Below are 23,062 nucleotides of genomic sequence, written 5' to 3' on the forward strand. Positions count from 1 at the left end.
GGAGTCTTTCCCAGTCCAGTCCGCACAACACATTATGAAGACATGTAAGCTTTTAAAAATGACGCTCTTTCGAGACCACTTCCAAAAAAAAAGCACAGTGCAAAATGTGTAAATTACAAGGTCTGATGTAAATAAGTCAAGGTAACCAGATGGTTTTTTTACTGCATTGTCCATCTTTTTTTAAACAGATTTATTTATACAGTCGAATCCTGTTTTAACAAATACCATTATAGCAAAAATCTCGTTTTAACAAACACTTTTATAATCCTCCACATAAATTTACACAGTAACAATGCGAAAAGATCTGGAATTCTTTCATAATTAAATTTTGTTATAACAAAGTGATTTCTTCAGTCTCTTGGAGTTCGTTATAACAGGATTCTACATTTCACTGTTCAATATGCCAGTGTAATCATTTTTGACAAATGAAGCACTCCCATTTCTAGCTCTTTGGTGAGCATTGCAAATATTGTTTTTGCCTCTGCATGCCCTAAAAAATGCAGTGGGCAATTAAATGCTACAAACCTAGAATAGCCTATGTATCCAACTGCTTTGTAATGCAAACTGTTGTTTCACCTATACACCAAATGTGGACTATAATTTTGAATGACGAATGTTCAAGACTGTGAAGTAGGAAACACAAAATTATTTTTTCCATCTAGACAGAAGTTTTTAATGACTATTCCACTTGTTGGAACCTCAAACTAAGCAAATGAAAAATGAATAAACCAAATAATCCACATACACCCCCTCCACCAAATAGCCTTAAAAACAATATAGTTTCCGCTTTGGCAGAATCATTAATTGCAATCCACAACATTTGTAATATTTTTGACAATATATATCAATGATTCCCCTGCTCAATTGAAATCATTACACAAATTTTGTTGATTTGGTAAAAAAGTAGGAAAAATTAAAACAAAAGTATAGGATATTTTACCGAAAAGTAGGAGCCCTGCATTTTGCTAAATGGAGTAAAAACTCACTCGCTGAGAGTGACAGGATTCCAATACTCAGCTCTGCCCCCGGTTAGGGTGCCTATGACTCTCACTAAATGCAGGCTCATTATAAACAGGTTTTACTGTATTAACTTCAACTATCAGGTATATAAGAAATCTAGTCACTCTCAAGGATATATATTTTTAATTTAACATAAATAAATACAATATCAATAACATCTTAATTGTGCACATGCACTTTTCCATGTGTTTTATTTTCACATGGAACCAGCATTTAAAGCATTTAAAATATTTTTTTCCTTTTGAAAACAACTAGAATCAAATCCAACTTTAAAAATTCAATTGCACTGTCAAAATAAAGCAAGAGAGCTTTTCTAAAAAAAATTATCAATGCATGTTCAAGAATAAAGGCGATCAACACTTAATTGACATTCACTAAAAAAAAAGTGAAATGATGTGTCTTACACAGTGTATAAGCTGCTGAAAAAAGAATCAACACTAATTTTACACGGTAACCTCACAAACCAATTGTCCTGTGGTAGCCTGATGTATTTAGTGCCGTCTCTGAACTCGCGGTAGTGTACTTCCTCTATGAAGCCTTTCCTGTTTATGAAAGACGAGAATAGGTCTTTGGATAATTTCTCTGGAGAGCTAAACAGATCAACTGGATTCTCACTTTTGCCAATTCGAATGAGACTCATGCGGAAGATATTGACGGACTGATCAGCCACACTGTCGTCATCCCACTCGATTAATTCCGCTGTTACATCACATGGAGAGAGGACCTGATCAAATTGGTTCTTGGTTTTTGGCTCGTTCTGGGACCCTTCAAAATTCAGATTAGAGAACGCATTGGAAAGCATATCATCCTCATCTCTGACATCTTGTTTTGGAAGAGTGAACTTTGCAGCCAATGTCTTCATTTCGTCGCTTATGGCTACGATGAGAAGTACTTCCGATTTCGTCACTACCATTCCTTGAATCTCCATTGTGAAGCATTTTCCATAGGCTTCTTGGACCTAGAGAATAAAAATTGATTCTTTCAGGAAACTTTTCAAAAGTAATTCTGGAATAACTTGTTATATCTCTTTTAATCGAAAGTTCTACGACTACTTCAAGGCATAAATTTTAATCAGCTTCACCATCAGAAATGCTTCCCTGTAGACCAACCCAGTATATTATGATAATGATATAAGATCAGAAAGGTTCAAATCAAAAATAGATTGACATTTTTTCTTTAAATTAGCCACAAAAAATTTTCTTCAAACATATTAGATGGCAAGTAGAAGATCAACAATTTTATTTTAAAAACTTTAAATATCCTTAAAACACATTTAGGATAACTATAGAAGCAACAGAAAATGATAGGCAAAGATTATACAAAGGATAAATTGTACTGAACCTGAACCTAAAGAATCAGATGCACACAGGTCCCAATCACTGTACCATTTCAAACCTTTCCTGAAAGATGGATACATCCAGAAATCCACAGCCCCAACATCCTACAGTAGAAATGCTATCTATTATATCACAGTCCAAGAGAACTAGCGCAAGGTCCCATTCAGCATACAGATATGCTCTAGGTAGTGTTTCCCAACCTTTTTGATATCACCGACCCTCCCTGTAGTGAAGGTAAATGTACCGCAAACCCCTTGTAGCGTCAGAAGGTTGATTTTGAAAAGCCTCCCTCCCATAAAATACAAAATATATTGTTTATTATAATTTGTATTCCATAAAAAATCAAATAAATTACTATTTCGCAGCACAAAAAGTGTCATTAATGCAACTGCGATAAAAAAAATTTTTAATGATCCCGTAGATCCCTTCACAAACCCCTGGAGGTCTGCAGACCACAGGGGTGGAAAATAATGCTCTAAGGAAAGAAAATGCCAGTCCTCTGTAGCTTAATGGTAGAGCACTCGCCCAGATTACAAGGTTCAATTCCCTACAGTGATGTGAATTTTCATTCCCAGATTCATCTTCATCTCCTCTTGGGTTTCAACTCTTTCGTACTTTGTAAGAAACAGTTGAGAATGACATCTTTTCAAATTGGTGCATGCTGAGATGTGTTGTGTGTGTGTATATATATATGACATATTTATGATGTCTGAGTTATGGGTGTCTTGCTGCAAGATGATTGAAGCAATGGATGAAAAAGCAGCTGGACTTAAGAAACGTAAAAAAGATTAAGATTCAGGGAAACCTCTTGCATGTTCTGGACAAAATCATAGTGGAAGGGGGGGGGGGAGGAGGATTTAACATACCATAAAGGATGATTCAACTTATGAATGATTTGATTTATGGAAGGTTGGAAAATGTTTGGAATAGATTCTGTTCACAAGTTTGAGTAGTGGCAATACATATTTTATGGCCAAATATATAGGTCTGGCCTGCAGAAATACCTGGGCAGTTCTGTCAGGTATTCACCAAATCTTTGGCCAAATCATATGAGAAACTGACTACTTTAGACTTAATGACTAGCCTTCTGAGATTCACAGTAACATACAGACTACATAAAATAGGCCATAAGGCACGAAACGATTTTTCTGCAGCTGAAAATTTCATCATTTCTCACATTTAAATACAATAAAACTTTGAAAGAGAAAAAAAAAGTTCACCATTTCAGATAGGTAGTAATCCCGTTGACACACATTTTTTCCACAATCAGTGTGCGCTGCAATACAGAATGGACGATCCTCCACAAAATACTTCTTCCAGATTTCATCTGCAGAAGAAAATAAGATACTAAGATTTTACTTGGAAAACATTGAAATATAGCACAATTTAATGATTTTATATTTCAAGGATGCCACATTTGGTATGCTTGAGCATGGGGTTACCAGATATTTTTGATATGCTCAGTGTCTCATGAACTTTCCAAATCTCCCCCCTTCCTAATTTTCATTTTCCTAGAATTGCTTTCTTTTCTTGGACAAAAAAAATTGAGCGGTGCTTTCCATCAGTGTGTGTTTGTATAGTTTTTCGAAACATATTTACACACTTTGACCAATCAATGTCAAAATTTACAGAAAACCAGAACCCTCCAGAAGATCTGCCGTTTTTTCAACAAAGCCTACTGGAATTTTTGTTCTTCACTGAAATAAAGGATTAAAATTATTTTACCAATTTATAAATTATGTTATGATAATTACGACTTGACTATAAATAGGAATATTTTTATCTCACATAACTTATTTGTCATGCTGAATGGTTTTTTTCATGTAAAATTCCCCCAAAATTCATTTTAATCTACTGTTTACTGATTTGCAGTAGATCTTCAATTCCCGCTATCAGAATTTTTTTCAGCAATTTTGGGCAAGTAACTGTTAACTTTTGGTATCATATTTGGCAACAAATGATGATTTGGATTTGAAATTCCAATTTCACATATTTTTCTCAAAGAAACATGGTCAGCTTAGGATTGGAAGATTTATTTTTAGAGATTTTTCATTTTGCAAAGTACACTTCATGGATTTTTCTATTAAGATACAAAAAATCAGAAGACTCTGATTTCCAATTTGAAGATTTTAACAATGACACAAAATCAGAAAGCTTCTGGGTTAGTCAAAAGCATTAACACCTATGGCATCATTTGTCCCTCGGGCAAAATAGTATTTGGGGCTCCTTCTACCAGGCAGGAAGTACCAAGCTACGACTTTGCATACTTTTCAAAACTATAGTACCAGATCCCATTGTCATGGAGTCACTCGAAGCCTTTGAGCCATGCCTGTTTAGGCCCATGCGTTGAAGCAGCCCTGGAAATTATCTTAGACTCCTTCCATCCAGAAGTAAATAAAAAAGGTGAAACACTACTTAATGCGAGATTCCTTGATAAATACCCTTTGATACGAAGAAGCCTCCTAAAAATAATGTGGGAAGGATTCTGTTTGGGTTCAAAAAGAGTTGTTCTTATTTGTTGATATAATGGTGTCACCTAATAATTTTGCTGACAAATTTTGAAAATTTTGTGTAGCCCTTAAATTCTTTAATTTAGTAATCACTCAGAGAAAATTTTAGGCTTCAAATGAAAAATTTTCAGTTGTCATGGCGACTCGACAACTGAGATTAGTCAACCCCTTCATTAATGAATAATTTGATAAATTCTCCTGAAAGCAAGTTACGTAACTAAAAAAATGATAAACAAACCTTCTGTGAATGCTTTCATCACTCTGCAGAATTTTGAATCCTCGAGCAAGTATCTGAGTCCAGATCTGACTTCCATCACAATGAATTTTGTATCCTCCTGTCCCAGGAACCATCCAGTGTATACCGGAATGCATTCCTGCCACTGATTCAGACGTATTTGAAAGTATTCTTCCTTTAATCCTTTCTTGTTCGTTTGAGCTAAAATCTGAATGGGAGAAAAAAAGATCTCCACATGAGGTTCATTTTTCGGCAGGTGGCATGCATACATCTTGTATTTAAGTTTCATAAATTGAAAGTGAATTTTTGGAAAAATGGTTAATGCATGAAGTCAAACAATCATTGTGTTTACCAGCAGATCTAACCATTTTTCGCAGTTCAGACCAACAAAATAATAGTCATAAACTCTTATGGATTGTGAGAGAAACGCTTTCACTCTAGCTGATATGAGGAGGAGACACTATCCTTACAGACATTTCAAATATCCTACCCCCCCCCCACCCCCTACATATGACCACTGCTTTTTGGGGAAGAAATTGTCTCCACAAAAGCTTCAAATAGAACCAATTTCCTTAATCCAGGAAGCTGTTTCCCCAGCAGGGGAGGGTTCTGTCTTCAAAACGGGTTTTCTTTCTATCAATCCCGAGAGACACGCTTTTCTTACATACTTGTCATGTTTAGTATTGATCTGAAATTCCTTAGTCAGTGGCATAGCCGGGGGGGGGGGAGCAGCAGGGGGGTGTGAAAGTTTTACCTACATTGCCACCTATTCTCCGAAATAAAATTTGATCCACACAAAAAAAAAAATTTTAAAGAACTTGAATTTTTTTTCTGCATCAAATACCTACGTGAGAAAAATAAAAACTTGATTTACATGCTTCCTCTTGCAGTTTCACTATGACTGGGTTTGTGCCATACATTTTAGAAAAGACAGAGAAAAGTGTAGGGATTTCCTTACTACCATTTTTCAAAATTGCTATTCAGCTCTTCATCTGAAAGCATGGTCAGGGCGGCCTGCTCCTTTTCAAAGGACAATACTTTACCACATCTTTGCCTAGATTTTTTGCCCACTGTTTATCGTTAAGGGTAGAGCTCCCAGAAACACCTTTTTTGGCACCTTAGTTCTGACAACTAAATGCTCATTCTGTTGTGAGGTAGTCTTGTAGAGCTTTGTTTAAGGTGCCTACCGAAAAATTTAGGTATGATAGAATCCTACGGTGGAAAGACCACCCAGCCTAGGAAGTGATGGCTAAATTTTGAGCTCCTAAAAATACCAGCCTATCTATAGGTGCCTCTGCTAGAATTACTAGCTTGCGTTAGCTCAGTGTCTAGAAAAAAAGATGAAAAGCAACTCTGAAATTCTGAGCCCCAAAAACCACCAAGATCAAATACAATGGAGTAATAGCATCTGAACAAGTTGTTTCTTGCAGATGAGTAAACTGAAAAAGAAAAAAGGTTAAGCTATAACAGGTCCCATAGCTCCTTAGATGCAGAGAACGGGGAGAGGAAATGACAACAACCTCAGGAACGTCATTTGAAGGGGGAGCGGGGGTCGTTATCCCCCCCGGCTTTTGAAAATACACTAAAAATAGTGTATATATATACACAAATATATATACATACATTGAGTACATGTGTTTTGCCCCCCCCCCCTCGGAAAAAGTTGAAATGACGGCCCTGAGCAACCTATATTGTGTGATGACTAGAACAGTTTAGTTGATAGATAGATATATTTAGTGTTTTTAAAAAATTTACTCTCAGAATCACTTTTTTCTTTTTGCGTGTTGTGTTTCATCTCAATCATCTGTTGCCTCATACAGTGAGTCGGAGGAATCATCCCTAGAATTTCATGACCGATGCCTTTTTTATCTCGGGACGCCTACATTGCTCTTCCAATTAATCAGTTGGAAATTTTCAAAATAATATAAATGCACTACTTATCACTTTCCTGAAACCGACTCTGAGTTCAAAATAAATACCATGGCGTGCCGTCTGCCAAAGTTCTGCTGTTTCATGCCAAATGCGAAGATCCCATACAATGGCACCCCCACATCCTGAAGCGGGCCACCTAGATATATTTGGTCCAACAAGAATTTGGACAAAGTATTTCTAGGAAATGTGAAATTTGATCAAACAAGCCTTGTCTATTCATCGCTCACTATACAGTTTTATTACTTTTATTTTTTCTGGAATCACTGAAATAACCAAGGAGTGAGGTAAATAAAAAGTTAAAGAAATCATGCAATTTTTAATACGTTTTGATACCCAATGAGTGACGTCTTAGAGGATAAATCAGACCCCCACTATTATGCTTCTGGGGATCCCACTTGGTTAGTTACCAAATCTTATCTCCTGGTTGCTCCTAGGCTAAGATGTTTGGTGGGCCCCTTGACCAGACTTTTTAAGGGTCCTTTCTATAGTGAATAGCCTACATAGGGTGAAAAAAACCAAAAGATGAGAATTGTTCTGCAGCCCTGTCAGCCCCACCCTTATGGGGGAGGGCACTGCTACTAAACCACACATGCTCCTCGTCTATATTCCTCTGCAGAACCTCAAACGAATTGGAATGTACGTGTATATGTTGTGAATCTGACGTGAAGTAATGTAATTTCTGTGCAATGCTTGTTCTGTGTAGTGCTGCCATCTGCCATCAATTTTTCTACCTGTGAGTAGAATGTAATATTACGGAGATACAAACTTGGGGGTGGGGGTATGTCGTGATGAGCCTTGGATTGGTCAACTCTGTCATTGAGTGAAAATTTCATTTTTATGAAATGCTGTCATCATCAATTTATGATTCACGATTGTGGAAAACAGATGTTGATGATATGTATGCAAATAATGAAAGATATTAAGAAAAATGATTCAGAATAAGCAAAAACGAATCAGTTAAGGAAAATACAATTTGTTTCTGTGTAAATTTCACTTTTTTTTCACAATTTCCTGTGTAAATTAAAAAAGTTCTTATGTAAATCTCAAGAATGAAAAAAAATAATAATTGTAACTTACTTGAGCAGTGACTTTGAATTTCCTGTGAGTGACAACGAGAATGACATTATACCCATATTCGGCAGCAAAATCGATGTAAGGTGCTAATTCCCACCTCCTCACATGAGTATTTTGTACGATAATTGGATGCGTACTTTTCTGACATTCCTGCTTTACTCTGCGTGGAAAGAAAAAAAAATTTGTAAAATGCATCATGACAAAATGAAAATTTGAGTAACAATACGTGGTAAAAAAACAAAATATTTGCAGCATACCAAGCCTATTTATTTTCTTTTATTTATTTTTTTCCATATAAGTGATTTCCTAATTTTTGAAACAGAATATGAAAAATTTCCCTGGAAAACGAACTTAAGTGGAGTGAAACCTTGAAGAGCTGTTAACTACAGAACATTATTACAACGATCTTAGATTGAAAACATATTAATATAGACACAGCTATGTCGAAACCATTACATTACATACCACCCATCTAACTACATTTTCCATATTCTAGGATGCAGGCCATGCATGAAAAGCTCTGCTCCACGAAGTGCTGGAATACCAGTAACCACTTTTGTGCAGAGTGGGTTCTCTCCCCTTTGAGAATGCCATTTTTGAGATTGAATAAAATACATAAAACCAATTATTTGCTAATGTCTTGCATTCGATAGCCTCATCTTTCGACTTCATCTTATTATCCAGTATAATAAAGCATTTTGCGAAATCACACAAACAGATTTGGTATTATAAAAAAATTGTTATTGCCACCTAAGAATATTCTTTGTATAGTTACTAAATTGCAGACTGAGAGCAGCACAAAATATTTTGAATTTATAGCAGCATATCTGTTAACATGAAAGAGGGTGAGGTCACTATGCCCTGAAAAAGTCAAGAGAAGTATTATTTTGGAACTTTTTCTCCAGGTAAAAATTATTTTTAGCCTAAAATGTTTTTGTCGCCTTGATTTCTTTGTCCAGTTCAACATTTTTGATCTTCTGAGGGAATCCGATATTAGTATTTTGATCATCTATCACCAAGTTCATATTTTGAATCACCTGATCACTAAGTATTAACCTTTTAAGCGGTTTTCAAAATTCTGCATTAAAACTGTCTCAGTAGGAATCCCTAAACTCCCTGTAAAATGCCCCACCCTTTTTCAATTAAAATATTTTTTTCCAATTTTTTTGCAGCTGATATATGTGCTTCTCCCCCCCCCCCCCCCTCCTCACCAAGAATGATAAAAACAAAAAGGAAGATAAATGATACACCTTTTCCTATTAGTTATACTGTACACACACATTCCCATATACTACCCCAAAGGGTTAGAAAAAAAAACATTGTCTCTCTTTTCTTCTGTTACAACTTCGATTCAAACTTTGAATCAAAGTGGAGTCAGCAGACTGGAAAATGATCTGTCAGTTTGGAGGAGAGGGAAATGGAAAACACATTTGCAAACAAAGTTCTCTGAACAGAGCTATCTGGGCTTTGCATTATGGAAATAAGAGGGTTTTAAGAAGGCGACATATTGTGTAATTGCCAAAATAAAAGGCATCACGTTATGTGAGATATCTTGTCAATGCTGCTGCAAAGGATAATGATGTTGTTAGTAATTTTATTTTTTTACATAATGAAAGAGAGTGTAATACTGCAAATCCTTTACAAAGACAAAACATCTAATCAAATTTTGTTAATCTATCAATCATAATTTTTTGTGGCAAATAAATAAGTGCATTTTCTGGTGTTACTAACAACTTCGATTTAGAAGATATGTCAGCAACAGCACAAGTGATGATAGAGCTGCATCACGATGTAGCAATAATCCCCTACAATGATATTTTTTTCATATTCTGCAAAACATTATTATGTCAAAGCTTAATTACAACTGGTTGGGATTTTGAAAAGCTTCTTTCAACAGTTCAAAGGCACAGCAATCAAATGGTAGCATACCCAGAGACTCAGTAAAAAGATATGAAGAAAATGATATTGAATTTGTCACTTTTTCCTTCTAACAATGTTATTGCAAGGAGCATGACCTTTAGTTTTGATAAGTGTGTGGTTACTTATTTTGGTTTGAAAAACCCACGTTTCACTTATGAGTTGAATGTTATTACTATCCCAGACACAACTATGGTCACAGATTTGGGAATTCTCATTGACAAGCAGCTTATGTTTTCTGAACATTGTTCTCAGCGGTGTTCAAAAAAGTTTTTCCTGGACTGGAATATGCTGTAAGCTTTGGAGACCATACCTGCAGAAGGACATAGATCTGATCATGGGGGAATGCAAAGAAGAGCCATGTGTGCTCTTCTTCCATGGCACATAAGGTTTGAGCTATGAAAAAAAAAAAAGGCTAAATTTCTTGAATACGTTTACATTAGAGGAGCGCAGATGTCGGGGGGGGGGGATATGACTGAAATGGGACTTAAAATTTTCAATGGGAAGGATAAGATGAATCATGAATTATTAATACACAGTCAATCAACTGCTTTGACAAGGGGACACCAGTATCGATTGGTGAGTACAATTCTAGGTTATGGTGTCAAAGGGAATTTTTCCTCTAATAAGGTTGTGAATAAATGGGATAGCTTAACTCTGGGGTGTCGTGAATTCTAACACAATTTACATGTTTAAAAAGAAATATGACAAACATATTGGTATAAATCAAGAAGCTGTCTATACTTGGAATAAGATAACCATAATTTTTTTATATGGGCAGTATATTTATATTTTATGATAATTATCGGTTTTTATTGCTCTTATTGGGTTGCTGTAGTTTTTATATAGTTTAAAAATACATATTTGACAACCATATTTTTTTATGGGAATCTTTTTTCGGCCACCTCCTTGGGTATTTTGTCCGTTTGTATTTGTATTTTTCAGGTGTGACTGATCACTTAGGACAACTGGTGCTTAACATTTTAAAAGTTTTGGAATGTCTTCTTCATAAATACGAGTCAAGACATTATTTTGACAAATGCGTTGAGAATTAGAATTTAGAATTTTTTTTTAACTTTTATTATCTTTAAACGCCTTGCTGTAAGAGATGTCAGCTGCTTATGTGTTAATGTAATTGCTCTTAGGTGTGTATTTATGTGCATATCATGTACACTCTATTCGCAAAAGTTGAACTTTGATACCTTGAATATCTCTTTAAGTCGAAGTTTTCACTCAGCCATAGAACTTTTACCATATATTAGTGTTAAAATTTTCTTTTACCTCAAAGTTTTCTCTTCATGTCGAAGTGTTAGGGAATGAGAGAAATTTAAAAAATAGCACTTAGAGATAAAACTTAACTAAATTCTATTTCCAAATATTAAATCTATTATCAAATGCTAAATATTATATTGCTGTGTTTAGTAATAGAATTTAGCAGATTCATTTGCCTGCTAGCAAAAATGAATGACTTCCTCATGAAAGGAAGGAACAAAAGAGAGCGACAGAAAACTTCATAATTCATTTCATTTATATGAGTATCATATATATGTCGGTTTGCATAATATGCTGTAGTAACATCTTCACTGTTGCCACAGTGATGATCGGCTGAAGTTTGTTTTCTGTGGTTCCCAACTTTGAGGAGAGAATGCAAGCCGGTCTCCACTTTAAAAAGTCTCACCACAAAGACCAACAGGCCTACAAAAGTACAATTATTCATTCACCATACTTCACTCATAGTTGGAAAATTCATGTCAGATGGCAGCACTACACATAACAAGCATTACACAGTAACAAACTTCATGTCAGGTACACAACATGTATACGCACATTTCAATATGTACAATTCATTAGAAATTCCGCAGAGGAATGAGGATGAGGTGCATGTCTGGTTTGATAGTATATATAGTATGTACGTTTAGTTTATTTCTAAATAGTTTCATTGAAATAATTTAATATGATTCTTCATCTTCAGTATATATATATATAGTTTGACATGTTTTACTAATACGATATTTGTAAATAGCACTGTTATTTCAATAAATTCTTTCTTTTTCCCATTCAGAAATAAAAATTTCGGATAAGTTGAACTAACAATAACTCGTACGTTTTTACCGGCCGTTGCATATTCAACTTATCAAGATTCGACTGTAATAGTGGACTTTAGTTATTTACATCTTTTTAGAAATATAACTTTTTAAAAAAATCACTCAAATATTTCAAGTTTCTACTTTTCATTCAAATATTTCAAGTTCTCTTTTTACCTTCGTTGACAAAACTGGTGCGATTCCTTCAGATTTTCCTTGGAGCGGAATTTGTCGCCGAACGCGTGACTAAAGAAACTGTCGGCTGAACAAATGACTCCAGCAGGATACGTATCTGCAATCATGGCACTGAGAGTTGTTTTACCTGTCCCCGAGAAACCGCGGATGATGAACATCACCTTCTTGCACTTGGTAAAATATGCAATGGACTTCTTATCGACCAGGAATGGATAGGTGAAGACCTCTTCTGGCCGCACATCACTGCCGGGTATGAAACGAGCCGTGGGGCTGTTTTTGAATGGCCTACCTTGGTCTGAAAAATTATCCAGAGAAATTTCCTTTTTACACGTATAGATATTGGACTATAAATATACTTTCATGAAAAATATTCAACCATTTCATAAAAGTATGAAAAGTAGTGTCTTATCGAACTGCAAGAATAAAAGAAAGACAAGAAATTAAAAATGTGATAAATATGAAAATGATTAAGAATTCAAATACAGTCGAATCCCGTTTTAACGAATACCATTATAGCGAAAATCTCGTTTTAACAAACACTTTTCTAATCCCTAAAATAAGTTTACATAGGAACAATGCTACGTAATCTGGATTTTCCTTTATAACGAAATTTCGTTTTAACGAAGTGATTCCTCCAGGTCTCTTGGCGTTCGTTATAACGGGATTTGACTGTATATTTGTTTTCCTGATTGGCATAAATTATCACAAAAATTCTTTTCGTAGGGAAGGCTGTGGCCAGAGAATTTCTTTTATGAATGGAGTTAACCGACGAGTTCCTTTTTTTCCTGGTTGCACTTTGAATGATGCTCACCATAGGCAGATACAGAGTGAGGGAAAACGGGGTGTGATCCCAATAAAAAAGTTATATTAATGACCGGCGGATTGGTGGAGGTGGACAACTGCTCCCCTTCGTTCGAAGAGCTTGTACCCACTTTGCCTGAGCACCCACAAGTCTAAAACAGTTTTCAACACCTTTATCACAAGCTGATATGTACCACGTGTTCAAAAAGCGACTTATTTTAATACAGAAGAATAAATACAGATAGAACATGTTTATTTGGTGTTTCCTTCATTCCTTTGAAGTAACTACCCTATGCACACAATTATGCATTTTTGTCATTGTTCTTACAAAGATGAAATTCGAATTGCAAGCCTTTTTTTTTGTCACAACTGCCAGTGCTCTTGTCGGTGCTCGCAGCATTTCTTTGGAACCTGAGAATCCTTGCAGCTTTAAGCAAATTCTTTATCCTAGGAAGAAGTCACATGGAGCAAGATCAAGCCAATAAGCTGGTTGTGGAAGTATCTTAATGTGATGTTTTGACAGCTAATCTCACAGCAGGCAGGACCCATGAGTCCTTAAGCATCTGCATGATTTGGTGAGACGCAAGCAACCAGATCTTTGGAAGGCCAAGTCATGGGTACTCCATCACGACAATGCGTAGGCTCACAGGTCCCCTCTTGGGGTCAGATTACCCGTCAAATATCACACATTTCGATACTTCTTAAACCAGCTTATTCCCCCGATCTTGCCCCATGTGACTTTTTCCTTAATACTTAAAGAATTTGCTTAAGGGGCAATGATTCCTCAGGTTCTAAAGAAGTGGAATGAGCAGCGATGGAAGCATTGGAGAGTGTGACAAAAAAAGGCTGGCAATCCGCATTTACATCTTTGTAAGAACAATGACAAAAATGTATTTTTGTCACTAAAATTTGTCTTGCACTTTGTCTGCACTAAATTTTGTCTTGCACTAAAATTTTTTTTAGTGCAAGACTTAGCATCAAATTGAACAGTCTGGGAATTCTAGGAGCTCATCTTTTCCATTTGCATGTATCAAACACAGAAATGAGCTGACCACATCACATAACTTCACAGGGTAGTTATTTCGAAAGAAAAACCAAATAAATATTCAAAGTGTATTCATTCTCCAGTAATAAAAATAAGTCTCAGAACTTTTTTGAACGTAGCAGTAGATTTATAAATATACTTTCATGAAGAAATAGTAACTCATTCGTAAAAGTATGAAAAGTAGACTCTTACCCAACTGCAAGCATAAAAAAGGATAATTAATTAAAAATGTAGTGTATACAAGTTGACGAAGAAAACTAAAAAGAGGTTCTTCACTTTTTTCCCCATTAGGTGACTAGAAATAACACAGGAGAGTACCTTTTTCTTTTCCTGCACACACACTTTGAATGATGCTCACAAGCCAAGCACCTGTATGTCTAAAATTTGATCATTTTCGACACACCATTGTCGTTTTCTGCACATGAGGACTAATTAAACTGAGACCTATAATTTATTACCAATTTCAAACACAGTGCTAAACTTTTTCCGTATTTTTTATACTCACAGAGAGGTTGGTGCACCCAGGGGTGGATGTAGAGCTTGCTGTTGGGAGGGGAGATTTGTGAAATTGATTGTGAACAGAGTTACCATACATCCCGCATTTTGTTCCCAGAACAGTCTTGGTTTTTTCTCCATCCTGACCTTTTTTGAAAAAACTGCCAGGTTTTTCACATTTTTTAGTCACGTTTTTCTTGAATTTTTTATTTAATCAAAAACGTTGATACAGCTAATCATATTTATTGAATGCAATATTACCACATAGAAGATCCGAAAATTTCACGAATTATCTCATTTTGCTTGGGGGGGGGGGATAGATCCACGCATGGGTACACCATTGAGTCCTGCTTCAGTTTCTGTTGTACCTCTGTATCAGGAAAGTTTCCGACATGGAAGAAAAACTTGCAAAACCATTAAACATCTTTTGGTACTTTAGCGAGTATCGACTTCATCTACAGAGCCTGTATGTCTAAAACAGTTACTTCGATCATAAGCAGAGATAAGCTTAAAGGTTAATGGGGGGGGGGGGGACCCAAAGCCTGGAAAATCCATAAAAAAATCTAGACATCAGCAAAATATTTTAGAAGCCAAGCATATTTCTTTTGCCTGAGCTAGTAATCACATATACAAAATTTTTGGCGCCAATATCAATTTTTAAATCGACCCGCCATCTGGTATTTGTCAAGCCCCATGGGTCACAATGATGCCAATACAGGTATGCATAAAAAATTAACGGCAGATGGCAGCACTACACATAACAACCATTACACAGAAACAGACTTCACGTTAACTTCACAACACATATATGTACAGCTTCCAGTGTAGTAATTTGCCCCCTTAATCATTACCGTCAGTTCTAGAGACAAAGAAGAATGAAACCGAAGTCCCATTCTATTATGTTCCATGCACTATTATCTGGGCAATTTTTCGCCTGCCCTGAGTACTCTTAATTTTTCAAAGTAAATTCAACGGTCCCCGCGCCAAAGCTGGCGAAGGCCATCAAGGGGACACGGCTGCAGTTGATTGCCAATATTTACATTTATATATCATCATCATCAACAACAACCATTTTCAATCCACTGCTGGATGAAGGTCTCCTCTAAATTTTTTCATTCTGCTCTGTCTGATCCTTTAACCATCCAGTTGACTGCAGCCACTTTCCTGATCTCGTCAATCCATCTTGAGTGGGGACGCCTTCTCGGATGTTTAACACTGTGGGGGTACCACTCTAGAATACTTGTGGTCCATCTGTTGTCCTGTCTTCTTGCAATATGTCCAGCCCATATATTTCCATTTCAAATGTTTGATTCTTTCCATGATATCATATATCTTTGTGTGGTTCCTTATCCAAGTGATTCGTTTTCTGTCTCTTCTTGTGATGCCTAACATACATCTTTCCATGCTCTTTTGCATTGTCTGTAGCCTTCGTATCATCTTGCTTGTGAGTGTCGAAGTGTCGTGAGTGTCATACAGCTCCATAAGTCAGTGCTGGTAGCACACAATGGTTAAAAACTTTTCTTTTCAGACATAATGGCATGTGACTCTTCAGAATTACACCGTTTTTGCCAAAAGTGCTCCATCCAATCCTGATCCTTCTGTTTATTTCATTAATGATTCCGTTATCCATGGTGATTTCTTGTCCCAGGTATACATAGCTTTCCACTTCTTCTATCTCTGTGTTGTTGAGCAAGAACTTTTGAGCTGTGTGCAGCGTAAAAATGCTGATTAATTAAAAAAATGTGAATTTCAGGTTTTTAAACCAATCAGCGATTTCACACTGCATGGGCCGTAGAAAACCTTTTCCTAGAAAAACCTGGCTTATAAGGACAGAGTTGAAAGAACTACAGCCTAGGCAATTCTTTTTTTTTTCCACACAATAAATTCATGTCCCCCCCCCACCCTACGGGTACAACTGACAGGGCCCGGGACAATTCTCACCATTTTTGGTTGGGGGGGGGAAGCGTGACACAATGGCCCACCAAAGATCTCAGCCTTGGGGTCTTGCTGCATGCCTTGAGTGGGGCTATGTACCCACCCAAAGGGTTCAAGTTTAGAGACCCAGAGGCTTTATTTAAGAAACTTTCCACAATAAATTTACTCAGTATGATATATCGATTGTATATCGATTATGTAGTTCATCCTTATTATTTAGTTACAAGTGTGTGGCAACACTATGTTTTGTTTATGTTTGGTAGAGTAAAGATGTCAGTAGAAAAACGGACGCAGCGGGTCTTGAGTCTGTCTCATTGTCCACATATTTAGTCGTTATTTCTTGTTTACAAATCTAAATACACTACAAAATGGCGCAGTCGGTTCTCGCTCTACGTGGCATCGTATAACGAAGTCCGGTTTACAGTCTAAGCAGCGTCGTGATACGGTGATCGTCTCGGTTTCTTTTTCCTTCCTATCACTATGGCTGACTTGCAGGAGCTTCTTCGTCAGAACTTGGAGGTCCAGACGAGAATTGTACAACTACTGGGGAATTCCACCGCTTCAAGTTCATCGCCGCATTTAGAAAAATACGTGGAGGGAGAGGACATAGAAGATTTCGTGGACAAATTCGAAACTTTGACCACGCTGTACAACTACTCGGAAGAGAAAAAGGTGGCTAGTTTCGTTACGTTGTTGCCGACAAGTACATTTTCGCTTCTCAAGAATTTGCTCCATCCAGAGACATATCAAACGTCACGATTTGATACGATCAAGGATCGTCTGATAGCCCATCTGAAGCCGAAACCTCTCGTGATTCCAAGTCGTCATACGTTTCTAAATAGGCGACAGAGGGAAGGGGAAAGCATCTCCAGTTATATTTCAGCATTACGGCGTCTTGCTATTCCATGTAATTACTCAGAGGCTCAGCTGAAGGTGATGCTCAGAGACGTCTTCGTTAGTGGATTATTAGATAAAATCATGCTCGACCGAATGTTCGAAGAAGATGATCCCGATCTGGATAAGGTTCTCAAACTCGCTTTGGCAATAGAGCAAGCACAGTCAAGTACTCAAGATATTCTTCATTCAAAGAATACTGCTTTCACGTCCGTGAATGAACTCAAGCCATCTACGACGCAAGAGGTAAACAAGAAAGCTAAGGCCAAATTACCAAAGGCTAAAGCTCCTTCTACAATGAAAATACAATGCTACCGTTGTGGTGATGAAAATCACAAGGCTCCCTCTTGCAGGAAAAAAAAATCTTCATTGTAAACTGTGTGGAAAAAAAGGTCACGTTCAACAAGTGTGCCGAAGTAAATCCAAGCTACACAAATTAGAGGATGTCGGTGAGACTTTTTCATTGAATCACATCAAAAGTGATCATCCGCTGCTCACTACAGTATTGATCGAAGGTCATCCAGTTGCAATGGAAATTGACACAGGTAGTGCAAAGGCTCTGTTGAGCTATTCTACATTTCGACAAATTCCGGACAAGCCTCTCAGCAAGACCAACGTTAAATTTCACACCTACAGTCAGAATATTATTGTTCCCATGGGAGTTGTCAAAGTCGCTGTTGCATACGAAAATCAGCGAATGGAACTGCCTGTTTATATTGTGGAACAAGACTTTTCTTCAATACTTGGACGCGAATGGATAGGGTCTCTGTCGCTGAAGTGGGACCGCATCCACCAAGTAAAAACACAAAGTGTCAAAGCTACAAAAGAAGCTGTTTTGGATCTAGTTAATGAGTACAGAGATATTTTTGCTGAAACTTCGGGGAAAGCATCTAATTACACTGCTAAATTAGTTCTCAAAGAACATTCACAGCCAGTCTTCCAGAAGGCTCGACCTGTTCCTTATGCATTACAGCCCATGGTGGAAAAAGAATTACAGCGCCTTGAAGTGGAAGGTATTTTGCAAAAAGTAGAAACTTCTGACTTTGCTACACCAGTTGTTCCAGTAAAAAAACCAGATGGTTCACTTAGACTGTGTGCTGACTATTCTCATACAGTCAATCCTCAATTACAAGTGCCACAGTATCCTGTACCAAGAACAGAAGATCTGTTTGCCAAGTTGTCCAAAGGAAAAATTTTTGCAAAGATGGACATTCGCACTGCATATCATAGCATACCTGTTGATGAAGCTACATCAAAGCTGCTCACATTAAATACACATAAAGGTCTGTATCAACCGAAAAGATTGATGTTTGGAATAAATGCTGCCCCTGCTATCTGGCAAAAGTACATTGATTCAGTTTTACTCAGTGTCCACATTGAAGGACTATGTATTTTCTTTGATGACATTCTGTTAGCTGCTGAAAATGAGCATGAGTTACTCTGCAAGTTGAGAACTGTTTTCCAACGTTTACGGGAAAATGGGTTACATCTCAATATTAAGAAGTGTGAATTTTTTGCCAAAGAAGTCAACTATCTAGGATTTACTATTTCGTCAGGTGGTGTGAAGAAATCCAGTGCCAAAGTAGAAGCTATTTTGAAAATTCAAAGACCTTCTAACGTGAAAGAATTGAAATATTTTCTCGGAATGGCTACATTTTATGCAAAGTTTTTTCCTCAACTATCTGCAATTGCTGCACCCTTACATGATCTCACAAAGAAGGATACAAAATTTAAATGGTCTCAAGCATGTGAGGGAAGCTTCAGGAAAATCAAAGAAGAAATTGCGTCGGACAAAATTCTGGTACACTATGATCCACAAAAGCCAATTGTGTTAGCTGTGGATGCAGGGCCTCGAGGACTGGGTGCCGTCATCTCGCATATGCTTCCTGATGGATCAGAATGCCCAATTTCTTTTGCATCCCGTACTTTGACTAATAGTGAAAGGAACTATAGCCAAATTGATAAGGAAGCACTAGCCATAAAATGGGGGATCGAAAAATTTCATTATTATTTGATGGGACGTAGATTCACATTGATCACAGATCACCAACCATTGATACACATATTTGGAAAAAAATCAAAGTTACCAGGATTATGTGCTACACGCTTACTTCACTATGCTCTATTCCTGCAAAATTTTCAATTTGACATTTGTTACAGGAAATCTGAAAATAATGGAAATGCAGATTGTCTGTCACGATTTCCACTTGCTTGTGAAGAACTGTTTTCAATGGACAGTGTTTCATTGCATCACCTGGAACACATATCAAAACTTCCTATGAGCTACAAAGAAATAGCTATCGCTTCTTCTCAAGACCCTGAATTGAGGCCGACATTGGAAAAATTACGCCAAGGTATCACTTTAGGTGCAAGAGATAGGAACTTTTCCTTACAAAGTGGGTGCATCATGAATGGACTTAGAGTCTACATACCCAAGAAATTTCAAAATTCAATCTTGGAAGAGCTACATGTGGGTCACATGGGAATTGTGAAAATGAAAGCGTTAGCAAGATCATATGTGTACTGGCCAAAAATTGACACAGATATTGAAAGACTTTGCAGAAATTGTCCTAGCTGTGCTCAGTTCAAAGGTTCTCCACCTAAAAATGACATTCATTACTGGGAATATCCTTCAAAACCATGGGAAAGAATTCATATAGATTATGCCATGTATGGGAACAAGACGTACTTACTTATTGTGGATGCTCATTCCAAATGGCCAGAAATTTACATCGTTCCTAACATGAACTCTAAGACATTGATCAGTATTCTGGACTCTTTGTTTGCACGTTATGGAATGCCAGGTACCATAGTCTCTGACAATCAAAGTACGTTTGTGGGGGAAGAGATGCAACAGTTTCTGAAGTCATGTGGAATACAACACCTCACTTCACCACCTTATCATGCAGCTTCAAATGGACAGGCGGAACGACATGTTTTCAACTTGAAGCAAGCATTACGATGTCTCAAAAGTAAAAACCTACCCGAACAGAAAGCTCTCAATATCTTTCTTCTAGCCTATAGAAGAGCACCTCAGGTTTCTACTGGATATAGTCCAGCGTTATTATTTTTAAAAAGGGAATTGCACACGAGATTGGACTTATCACGGCCTGACATAGTCAGAGAAGTAGAAGCAAAGACCAGAAAGAGAGTTACATTTCTTGATCATGTTTACGAGGTGGGACAAAAAGTGGCTGTAAGAGACTACAGATCTCCATATAAAAAGTGGGTTTTTGGTGCTGTTGTTTCCAGAGACGGGGAACTACAGTATACTATATCGGTACAAAATCAGCTATGGAGGAGACACAGTGACCAGATTCGTCCAGTTGGACCAAGCATAGCGTTAACTCCAGCGATAATACCAACACCATCACAGGAAGTAACTCCTGAACCAGTGCAAGCACCATCACTTCAAGACAGTGATGTTCCATCGCCAGAGGTGGAAAGTTCAACCATGACACAACCAACTGCTGTTAAAGGACATGATCCTGTGTTGAAGTCCTCAGACACACCATTAGCTGTGCGACGGACCCGAAGAAATATAAAACCTCCAGAAAGACTCAATTTGTAAAGGGGGAGGAATATGATATATCGATTGTATATCGATTATGTAGTTCATCCTTATTATTTAGTTACAAGTGTGTGGCAACACTATGTTTTGTTTATTACAGTTACAGTTGAATTAAGCAGGGCTATCGGCTGCAGAGACCATTCCCTGGCTGGGAGAGAGAAATGTGAGGTAGGTAATAAAATAAAGAAAATTGAAAATTCAAAACAGCAACAGTAGTAGATTACTACAAAAACAAAAAGAATGGAAATGGGATGATATGAAAAAGAAAATCTTCAGATCTAGGGGACGATGCTAGATCACTTTTGTGAGTTATGAGATGTAGTCCCAGGATGAGTGTGTGTTTAGGTTGGAAAGGACCTCAAAACCAGAAAGAAATGTTAAATAAATCTTTTACTTAACGAAATGAATTTTTCGAAATGACCAATCGATATACGGAGGTTGGACGCCATGAAGGTAGGCCAAGATTTAATGGGAGGAGAGGACGCAAAAAAGGATGGAATGCGATGACGCATGAAGCGGGAGCAGTTGAAAAGAAAATGGGTCGCAGTTTCCGGAAGTTGGCAGTGTGAACAGAGAGGGCTGTTAACTTTTTTGATGAAAAACAAGTAAGCATTAAGAGGCGCTCTATCACAGATTAACTTGTAAAAGAGGCGTTCAAATTTTGAATTAGAGAAGAGATGAGAAATCTGATTACAACAGTTGAAGAAAATTTGAAAGTCAGGAATAGTGGAATTAAGCGAATCAGATATATATTGACGAAATGAGAGTCATTTCATTCAAAAAAAATATGTTTGGTAGAGTAAAGATGTCAGTAGAAAAACGGACGCAGCGGGTCTTGAGTCTGTCTCATTGTCCACATATTTAGTCGTTATTTCTTGTTTACAAATCTAAATACACTACACTCAGACATCAATTTAATTAGCAGAAAGAGATACGCTTCTGAATGGGAAGGAGGGGGGGGCATGGTTAAGATTGGGGGGCCAACAAGTTAAAAAAATGTTAAGAATGTCACAATATGGTTTTAAAGTAGCCAACATTTGTTTACAAACATGTCTAATTACACTGGACTTACTTCTCGCCGGGAAGCCGCCGAAGCTGCGCCTATAGCCCCTACTAGACCCACCATTTGCCATCGCTAAATAAATGGATTCGGAGCTAAATAAACGACGTCTAACTAGTTAAAAAACAACCAGTAAATTGCGACACACAAAGGCACGTCAAACACCACGTTCACGCCACCTTCTTATCGAAACTAAAACTGTCCCGCTTCTGATTACGAAGTGTTGCACTTTTGAGAACCGTTGGTCTTCTCGCCATGACGAAAAATGAGATTATTTTTGTTGAAAAAGTTCAGAACTTGTTGGTAAATTGAAAAAAAATGATATTTCTATCAGTGAAATGCCGTCTTGAATGCCGGAAATTTTTCGTATTTGCCCATATTTGAATTCCGTTCGTTTTCCGAGACCAAAAAAAGTAGGACCTATGCTGTCATCTATTATCCAGAAAGTAAAGCCGGGTTTTCCTAGGAGCAGGCTTCCTGTGACGCGCGCAACGTGATTCGCCCAGCGCGACACGTCGTTCACTCACCAGTAAGAAAAGCAGCATGACTGTTTTCCTACAGAGCGCAATACGGCTCACGACAGCGCTTTACGTCGGGCGTTATTGGCAGACTGCTTCTGGAGGAGTCAAATGCGTCGTGCGCCCGCGGTTTTGCCGATATTCTCTTCACTCGTGTGTTTTATTTTCCTTCCGTTCAAACCGGAGCATGCAGACGACAGAGTAGCTGATGACAAATCCATATATAGCCGACTTGATCTGATGCGCCTCGCTAGGAAAACACAAACGCGTAGCGTGATTATGTAACACGTTTCTGTCGCCACGAAATAGTCTAATTCGGTTCACGCTGTGCTATTCCTAGGAAAACCCGGCTTTAATGGGAAAGCTGTTCAACTAGTATTATTTTTAAAACATAGATGACGACAAAAGTTTCTTCATGTCCACTGAGCTATAAGTAAAG

The 23,062-nt window shown here is 37.4% G+C and overlaps 1 protein-coding gene across 1 annotated transcript; it reads right to left on the reverse strand.

Moving 5' to 3' along the window:
* Nucleotides 1–1,126: 1,126 nt before the first annotated feature.
* LOC149065911 (2',3'-cyclic-nucleotide 3'-phosphodiesterase-like) lies at nt 1,127–22,317 on the reverse strand. The gene is made up of 6 exons (XM_089253367.1): nt 22,118–22,317; nt 12,287–12,599; nt 8,112–8,268; nt 5,106–5,310; nt 3,578–3,684; nt 1,127–1,978 (listed from the first exon to the last, which is right to left on the reverse strand). The coding sequence occupies exons 1-6, from the start codon at nt 22,176–22,178 to the stop codon at nt 1,421–1,423; spliced, it is 1,401 nt and encodes a 466-aa protein (XP_089109493.1). The 5' UTR covers nt 22,179–22,317; the 3' UTR covers nt 1,127–1,420.
* Nucleotides 22,318–23,062: the final 745 nt, after the last annotated feature.

This window comes from Pholcus phalangioides, unplaced genomic scaffold (genome assembly GCF_987345545.1).
Source record: "Pholcus phalangioides strain wild (caught in Gottingen) unplaced genomic scaffold, Ppha-v1.0 ptg000037l_1, whole genome shotgun sequence".
NCBI classification, from domain to species: Eukaryota; Metazoa; Arthropoda; class Arachnida; order Araneae; family Pholcidae; genus Pholcus; species Pholcus phalangioides.